A 9,895-nucleotide genomic window follows, 5' to 3' on the forward strand; every position below is an offset into this window, starting at 1 on the left:
TTAGTTTTAATTCCACATTCACTCCAAATTATTTAGGAATTCTACAATGTTGTATGGACAGATCTCCAATGTTAGTTTTTTTTTGTTGCTCCTTTAAATTTCACCAATGGCAGTTCTCTAATTGATACCGGGAGAGAATTGTAAAATTTTTTTAAATATACAACGGTAAATAACACTCATAGTTATAACACTAGACATGGTGAAAATCTCCTTGGCCCTAGACATCATTTGAGCCTAACACATAAGAGCTATTAGAAGGACAACACCCGAGGATAATTATAGGAGACTTGAATTGCAAATTACCAGAAGGGAATAGCAGAGAAGAGAACCCGAATCAAAATAAATTGAAAAAATATGCTGAAAAACATGCAGCAATTGTAATCGGACCTGTAACACCGACATACGCCCCAAAAGGTCTAGGGTTACCGGATGTGATTGACAGTATTAATGAAAAATGTGAGACAGGATTTCACACTGAGCAACATAAAGGATGGAACTTCTGATCATAACCCTATTGAATTTATTCTAGGAACAGGACCCTAGAATGAAAAAATGCATACAAGAGATTATAGGGACTGGAAGAAATTCAGTAAGAATTTGAAATTGAGAATTACAAAAATATCACAGATTGACACGCCAGAAGAACTCGAAGATAGAGTAAACGATTTAGAAGAACACATACTGAAGGCATATGAGGAGAGCACGAAGAAGGTAATCAAACCAACACCAAGACATAAAGAAGGAAAGAACCCTATAGAAATAAAAGAATTAATCAAGATCAACAGAAGACTAACGAAAAATTATAGAATCTACAAGAAAAATGAAGACAGGCTTAAACTGAACAAACATAGTCAAGTCTTGAAAAATGCACTCATTGAACTCTGGAGAATTAGATGGAATAAGAAAATAAGCGAACTAAACACGAAGGATCATTCCGCATGGATAATGCAAAAATATCTTAGGCAAGAGAACACAGTAATACCGCCACTGCATGGTATTAATGGAACGGCGTAAACAAATTACGACAAAGCAAATGCCTTAGCCGATACAATTGAAAGGGCATCTAGGATTAATTATAGAGAAGACGACGATAATGAAGAGCTCGAAGAAATAATAGAAGAACATGAAGAAGAAATGAAGACACTACCAGAAGAGACAATGACGAATCAAACTTCTCCTACAGAAATCAAAGAATTGATCAGGAAACTGCAAAATAGGAATGCGCCACGAAAAAATAAAATCACAAACATCATGCTGAAGAATTTTCCCAAAGAAGGGATAGCTGCAATAAATAACATTTGTGACGGCGACTTTCTTCGGATTGTTGATTGTATACTCTTTCCCTTCTATATTACCTCAAGCGCCAATTGCGATAGGTTTTATAAGGTCGCAACTCCTTACGTCGCTCGCTATTATCGACCCTGGGTAGCTTTTAAACAGTTGGAGAAGGGTTCGATTCAATCTAAGATGAGAGCGATTGACCAGTGGTGATTTCTTTCACTAGATGGCAGTAAATGTCTATGAGAGAAATAAAAGACACTCTGAAGAAACATACTACATTAAACACTAATCGTTCCCTTATGTACAATACCAAATTATATACAATAATGCGAAAGGCTACTAAACACCAAAAGCAAATATTCACAATGCAACACGGTACGGAATGGGAACCAAGCGAGGTGAGCAGGTGGCGTATATCAAACAGCAGAAATGATTAAGCAGTGAGCAGGCAAATTGAGCAATGATAAAAGCGGTTAAGTGCGGACAAGCGTGGAAAGCATTGAGAATGGCGTGTGAAATGCAGTCTAATGAGTCAGATGTGACAACCTATCCTGTGTTCCGTACGGTCTGGTTTGATACCTCTTTATTCGAGAAAACAAGTCTGAACAATATATTCGAATCAGGTCTTGTAACGGCGCATCCACCAAAATGGATATCAACGGAATTAGGGCTAAATACTCTGTGGATAATGCGACTGTGATCCGGAGATCAAAATAAACGACCCCTCTTCCCAAGATAAAGAGTTCTGCCTGGTGGTCCCAAATAAGAGTTGCTCGCTATAAGGGACCCGACACACAGACTCTACTTGAGAAAGGTGGATCTGAGGAATAAATCCCAATCAGGGTATTCGTCGGCGCATCCACCAAAATAAATCTCAAGTCAGACTGGAAAGGGTGACTCGCCGAAATGACCACGGTGATCCATAAATCGTAAATAAGCGACCCCTCTCCACAAGTTCAGGAATTCTGTCTGGTGGTGCCAAATAAGAGACGCTCGCTCTAAGGGACCCGACACACAGATTCCACTTGAGGAATGAGTTGGATCTAAGAAACAAATTCCAATCAGGGTATTAGTCGGCGCATCCACCAAAATGAATCTCAAGTCAGACCGGACAGGATGACTCACCGAAATTACCACGGTGATTCATAAATCGGAAATAAGCGACCCCTCTCCACAAGTAGGGAGTTCTGCCTGGTGGTCCCAAATAAGAGTTGCTTGTAATAAGGGACCCAACACACAGACTCCACTTGAGAAAGACGGATCTAAGAAATAAATTTCCAGCAGGGTATTTTTCGGCGCATCCACCAAGTCACGACTCGAATCCGACCGGAGAGGGTAATTCGCCGTAAAGACCGCAGTGATCCGAAGATCAGAAATAAGCGACCCCTCTCCCCAAGATAAGAAATTTTGCCTGGTAGTTCCAAATAAGAGTTGCTCTCAATAAGGAACCTGACAGACAAACTCCACTTGTGAAAGAAAAATCAAAAAAAAAATCACACTCGGAAAGAAGCGATGGAACACAGGAAAATCACCGGTAATACAGACAGGAATAAAACGGGTCTTACCAATCCTAATCACTTCACCACACGAACTCAAATTCTTTTCGTGCACGAGCTAAGTTTCAAATTCACAACTATAAATTACTGCACTAAAAACGTCCGACGTACAAAAAGAAAAATGTAAACTGAAAATTCAACTCTAAATACTTCAGGAAAACCACAAAACAATCTTAATCCGCTCAATAATTATTAGAAAATATCTAGCTCGAAGACACCGACAGGAGTAACTAGAAAAATATCTTTATACTTCGAAGACACCGGCAAGAATAATCCCCTTTTTCCGAAATACCTTACTTGTTGTGTCGGTTGGAAGGGGAAAATTTCGCCATAATCGGCGGTGTGCCTATAAAAAACAAACGACAACATGTAAAAAAAAACACATTGAAGAGAAGTTTTTATACATAGGCTGAGATTTTAAATTGCATTGTTATATTTTCATGAAATAAATGAACCAGAAATTATTCCAAATGAATTTTCCTGAACTGGACAAAAATACTTTCACTGCATCGGTTAAAATTTTATTTTCACCTACTCATATGACTAGTAGAATAATGATGGAAAATTAAACCTGGGGCAAATTATACTGGGTGATTCTAGTAAAATAATTATTGAATTCTGAACCTGGGGCAAATTATACTGGGTGATTTTAGTAAAATAATTATTGAATTCTAAACCTAGGGCAAATTATACCGGGTGATTCTAGTAACGAATTTCACTTCGTTACACATTGCAAACGCAGTAATGAGAACAGAACCCTTCTCAAACAGATGGAAAACAGCCGCAGTGATTGTATTCAATAAACCTGGAAAGAAAATAAAATTCCCGCAAAACTATGGGCCGATGAGTCTCTTACCAGTTCTAGCTAGATAATAGAAAGAGTAGTTGCCAAGAGACTCAAAGAAGAAACCGAAAATCTGAATATTCTACCAACAGAACAATTCGGATTCGGAGATAAACATTCAACTGAACAACAACTTCTCCGGCTAACAGAGTACATCACCCAGGGCTTTCAAGACAAACAAGCTACTGGACTGTTACTACTAGATGTGAGAGTAGCATTTGAGTTTGGCTATAAGATGAGAACAGTGGAATACTCAATTAAGATGTGCCGAATCATCAGAAATTACTTGAGGGATAGAAATTTCTACGTAAAATTAGAAGATGAAATATCAACTCTAAGACACTTAGAAGCAGGAGTCCACAAGGCTCAGTATTAGAACCTCTCCTGTATAATACGTATTTATTTATATACATACATGATATACCAAGGAATCCGAGAAATTTGCTTGCCGTTCATGAGTATGACACAGGAATAGCAGTCAAACATAGAAGAGCAAATATCATACACCAAAGATTACAAGAAGCAGCAGATGAAATAATCAAATGGTTATTTTGAAATTTTGAAAATCTGTTTTAATATTCGGAAACACCACTAAAAACTAAACTGAGACGTGTACTTCAAATTTTCGCGCAGACAGTTTCACTGCACAAATTTTCGTAAAAGTAAAAGTGAAGTTTTTAAGAACTTGGATACCTGAAAGTGGTTTGAAGTGACTTTTAACAATGAATTATCAAAAATATTTAATCCATAATTATTTCAATATTACTTTGTAATTCATTTTTACATTGGTTCTCCTTTTTATAGCTGTATACTATTTCAGTGTCTCTTTATGGAGAATTGAGTTGCATTAGGTTGATATCGTATATTTTGAAACAATTATGAACAAAAAATATAATAACAAAATAATTAATAAATCTGAATTATCCACAATGGTTTTCTGTCAAAATGATGGTTGTCAACCTACTTGATCGAATACGAAATTTTATGATTATTCGCAGTAGTGAAAACAGCTCTGCTAAAAGAAACAAGAGACTTTACACACAAAAAAGGACTATGCTTTCCATAACTAACTTACAGATTTATCACTAAAAGTTACTTTAAACCACTTCCAGCAAACCAAATTCTTAAAAACTTCACGTTTACGTTGAAAATTTGTACAGTAATGAGAAACGACGAGAGAGTAACTCAAAAATAAAAACTGAAAGTAATGTCGAAAGAATTATGGATTCAATATTTTTGATAATGCATTGTTAAAAGTCACTTCAAACCACTTTCAGGTATCCAAGTACTCAAAAACTTCACTTTTACGTTGAAAATTTCTGCAGTAAAACTGTCTGCGTGAAAATTAGAAGTACACGTCTCAGTTTAGTTTTTAGTGGTGTTTCCGAAAATTAAAACAGATTTTCAAAATTCCGATGTACAGGGTGATATTTCGAGGATTCAAACGAGTCATAATTTTTTGTTAACCCGGACATCGATTTTCAAGGCGGTTATTGCATGAAATGTTTGGGCTCTCAATTAGGAACATATTTGCCAAATATGCAGAAAATATACCGGGTGCTTCGTTTGATAAGGCCTCAGAAAGAAACGGGTAAAATTCATAAAAACAGGATATTTTATGAATTTTACCCGTTTCTTTCTGAGGCCATATCAAACGAAGAAACGGGTAAAATTCATAAAACATCCTGTATCTCGGCTACGAAGACAGTACGACCCAATAAATGGGGTATCTCTTGAACCGCCTTGGTGCCACCTATGTATCTGTGAAGAATTTCCGTTTCCCAATGAAACACCCTGTATTCATTTCTTGTATAAACGGAAGTGCCGGAGCTTCGAAAATATTTTAGCTGAATAGGGCATCTTGACAATGTCATATTCTGAATTTTCAGATTTCAAATAGGCCACGTTCTCCAGAAAAGTCTAATAGGCTGTCGAACCATCAACTGGGTCAGGAGGGACGAATGCTCCAAACAGCTCTTGAAACACCTCAAGCAATGTCTGAGAGAAAGCTACACTAAACAAAAACAAAAATATAACAGCGAATTCATTAGTGGTGCAGAAAATAAATCGAGAGCTGTATGGAAGGTTATAAAACGAGAGACGGGAAGAAGAGGCACTGGGGCCGGGCAGTCCCAGTTGTCCTCTGATGATATGGCAGGATCTTTCTCTGATATTGGAGATAGTGGAAATCAGATTCTCCATGGATCAGATGCCGACCCCTCTATTCTATTCAAGAACTACATGTCGAGAAAGAAGATTAACGACCACTCAATGTTCATTTTTCCAACTGACGTATCTGAACTCCAGAGTATTGTGAAAGGTCTCAAGGGAAAATTAACGCAAGACATTTATGGCATGAACACCTTACTATTGAAAAGTATTTTTCCATATGTGGCAGATATTATGAGTAAAATTTCAGTGTCTGCAACAGGAAATATTTCCAGAGAATTTAAAAATGGCCAGAGTTGTACCACTCCACAAAAAAGGAGATGCCGATTATGCGGACAACTATAGGCCCATTTCAATTCTGCCCGTCTTCTCGAAAATCCTCGAAGAACTCCTGAAGAGAAGGCTAATAGCATTTTCAAAGAGTAAAAATGTCCTAAGTGAGGATCAGCATGGTTTTTCTTCTGGCAAATCGACTACTACTACATTGTAGGGATGTGTCGTTCACGAACGAACGGATCAAAAGACCCGGGTCTTCAAAACGAATGGTTCGATCGGGTCGTCTCGCTGAAAATGATTCGTTCGTTCGAACCGATCCAGATGAGTCAAACTTTCACGTTCAGTTCATTCAATCTGTGGATCTTTTAGGTCCCAAAGATCGAAAGATCCATGGAATGGTTCGTTTTTCTAGTCTAGGTAGACTATTTCGGATGGGTTGACCGCAAAGAAACATCTGGTAGTAATAAAATACATCAATTTCGCAGATGAATCATCGGCTCGGCAGTCGGCACCCGGTTTTGAACAAAAATGATAGATAGTAACTGTCTGTAATGGCTCCCTCTCATGATTATTACCAATTATGATATCTTGAAAATGTGTTAATGTATATTGTTTATTATTTTTCGATAAAAATTTTTCAGAAACATGAATGTAGTTTAGTTAAAACTATACATTCATGATTTATTAGTAGCTAAAACGTCGAATAGTCCGCAATCATTCAATTTGAACGAGACATAAATTGGTTTATGAAATTTTTTCATAATCATTACATGGATCAGATCTCAACTCAATTAACTCAATTCATTATATTCGGCCAATTCGGTAACTTATAACTTCTTGATAATGGATTATCTCCTTTATGTTTATTATCATGTCTCGAATATATCATTATCACGAATTCTCGATCCTATTAAAAACATACCGATCCACAAATACAAAGGTGATCTTAACTTAACAAAAACATTCTTAACCTTAACTTGACCAGGTAAAGAAAAGAAGGAACGAAAGAACCAGATCTACGGATCTTTGAATCATGCGCAAATCGTGCATGGTTCGATCTGAGCTAGTGAGCTGAAAAGAACCATTGGGTCAATTGAACGGGTCTTTTGAACCGGGTAGTCAGAGCTATTGATCTGGTTCGACCCGGGTCGTCGAAATTGAACGAACCACACATCCCTACTGCATTGACTAGCTTATTAGAATCAATAACAGCGGCCCTGGATGATAAAGATCAATGCGAAGTGCTGAGTTGTGACCTCTCGAGGGCATTTGACAGTGTGGTGGGGGAGATCCTACTGAACAAGATGGAGTATTATGGAATTCGTGGCACAACACTCTCTATCTTTCAGTCATTCCTTCAGGGAAGAATGAATATTGTTGACTGGAAGGGTGAAAAAACTACCTATACTATAGAGCGTGGGGTTGCACAGGGCTCAATTTTGGGACCAGTATTATTTAATATATACACAAACGATCTCCCTCTGAATGTCCCTGTCAGTGCGACTGTACGCTATGCTGATGATACGAATTTGTTCAACAGAGTCGATTCTGTGGAGTTACTGAGAGATGCGTCTTCAATGTCTATGCTGGCTGCATAGGGATGGTTTTCTGCAAATGGTTTGAAATTAAATATAAATAAAACCCAGATTCTGAGATTCGGAGGCCACGAGGATCACGATGCAGAACAGATTAAATTACTAAGTATAATATTCGATAGAAATCTCTCATGGAAACCCTATATGTCTGAATTATCAAGAAGGTTCTCTACGGCCATATATACGATAAGGCGGATGAGAGGAGTCTCCTCAGCTGATGTCTGTAGAGTTACTTATTTTGCCAACTTTCAATCCGTGGCCACCTACGGTATAGTATACTTCTGTGGGGATGTTCTTCTGCTGCACATAGGATTTTTTTGAGACAGAAAGAGGCTCTTCGCGCTTTGTGTGGAGTCTCAACCAGAACAAGTTGCAGACATTTGTTTAGACAGGAGCGAATACTGACTCTGCCGTCTGCTTACATCCTCGCATGTATGAAATATGTGGTGGAGAATAATTCGGACTTTAACTCTCGGAAGTTTTCATTGTTATGGAACGAGGCACAGGGACCATCTACTGATTAAACATCATCGTCTCACGAGAACCCAATCAAGTACAAATTATATGTGTGCCAAGATATACAAAAGGTTACCAGATTGTCTGAAAGATCTAAGAGGGAGAGAGTTCTTGCATTCGTTGAAAACTTTTTTGAAAGATAATTGTTTTTATTCTGTGCGAGAATTCCTTGATCGTACTTTTTAAATGTTTATTTTCATTGTTTGTTAAACTTGTAACAGTGTTTGTTGTGTACATTTAACTCGTGTTATATATTAGTATCTATATATCCTGACTTTCCATGTAACATATTTGATGGAGCAAATAAAATAAATATTATTATTATTATTATTATTATTAACTTGAAACACCCTGTATAAATTCCTAAGTTTCCTGAAAAACTTTTTTGAATTCTGCCACCAATTCAGCACCGTGATAATCGTTTGCCAAATTTTTTTCTGGATAGATATAAAAGTGTATCTTGACATATCCAAACGCCAGTTTTCCTAATAAATTTATTCAGTTCATAAATTCATCACACCAGTCGCTCCTGAGTGTAGATGACGCCATCGCAACCGCGCTTATCAAGCCCTCACATCATGGTTGTAAGGTACAACAGACTCACTGAAGAAATTTAATGCTTTCCTAAATTATGTGTGATGTGCCATCCACTAGCACTTAGCCTACCTAATCCATACATCTTTTATAATTTCCTTCATAATTCCTCCCAGACTTCTCCGACAACAAATTTAACTCAATATTAAAAATAAAATAAAACGAAGTAATTTCCACTATGTTATTTAATTGTTAGCAACAATTGTTTCGCCACACTGTGGCTTCATCAGGCTACATTTCTGAACTGATAAGAGTACAAAGGTTTTCGGAATCTTATATAGGAACAAAATTGACACAAAAATATTCGAAAGGGTATAAATTACAAAGTTATATTGGACAATTTACCGCCTGGGATTGTCCAATATAACTTTGTAATTTATACCCTTTCGAATATTTTTGTGTCAATTTTGTTCCTATATAAGATTCCGAAAACCTTTGTACTCTTATCAGTTCAGAAATGTAGCCTGATGAAGCCACAGTGTGGCGAAACAATTGTTGCTAACAATTAAATAACATAGTGGAAATTACTTCGTTTTATTTTATTTATAATGAATTTCCGCCAAGTAAGGACCGAATCCATTAAATAACTCAATATTTTTGCTATCTCCTTTATTTCCGGAGGAGTAAGTACTTCTACGTCGCTATCACAATAACTTGTCGAAAACTATAGGTACCTTATAATTACTATTTTGTTTTATTTATCACTGCAGGAAAAATTAAAATATTGTAGGAATTTTAATACAAGCAATCGAAGCAAAAATTATATGTTCAACTCGGAAGCAAAGTAGACTGCCTTAGCAGAATTCCCAGCCTCGCTATGCTAGGCTATGAACTATAAACCGCGACAGTCAGTCTACTAATTTGCTGCCTGAAAAACAAATAACTATTATTACCCTTCGAATGAGATAAGTAGGTATATATATTTTTCATCATTCATGCATTTTTGACTTGTGAAATATTTAATGATCTTCAGAGATATATGGTCGATGAAAAAGTCATTAAAATAAATATTTCAGATAAATCTGTATAATGAGCTTCAAAAAATCTTTTTATTGTCATTCAAT

General features: G+C 36.8%; 1 protein-coding gene across 1 annotated transcript; it reads left to right on the plus strand.

Annotated features, from left to right (window-relative positions):
• Positions 1–552: 552 nt before the first annotated feature.
• LOC123680830 lies at positions 553–6,340 on the plus strand. The gene is made up of 4 exons (XM_045618948.1): positions 553–994; positions 1,043–1,208; positions 5,571–6,058; positions 6,126–6,340. The coding sequence occupies exons 1-4, from the start codon at positions 553–555 to the stop codon at positions 6,338–6,340; spliced, it is 1,311 nt and encodes a 436-aa protein (XP_045474904.1).
• Positions 6,341–9,895: the final 3,555 nt, after the last annotated feature.

Source organism: Harmonia axyridis, chromosome 5, assembly GCF_914767665.1.
Source record: "Harmonia axyridis chromosome 5, icHarAxyr1.1, whole genome shotgun sequence".
Taxonomy (NCBI): Eukaryota; Metazoa; Arthropoda; class Insecta; order Coleoptera; family Coccinellidae; genus Harmonia; species Harmonia axyridis.

Bases quoted from the DNA above. Each gene is read 5' to 3' on its own strand.
- LOC123680830 (XM_045618948.1), top strand. From the start codon at position 553: ATGCATACAAGAGATTATAGGGACTGGAAGAAATTCAGTAAGAATTTG. The intron at 995-1,042 runs GTATTAATGGAA...CAAATGCCTTAG, and splicing joins AGTAATACCGCCACTGCATG to CCGATACAATTGAAAGGGCA. The intron at 6,059-6,125 runs GTATTTTTCCAT...AAATATTTCCAG, and splicing joins GAACACCTTACTATTGAAAA to AGAATTTAAAAATGGCCAGA.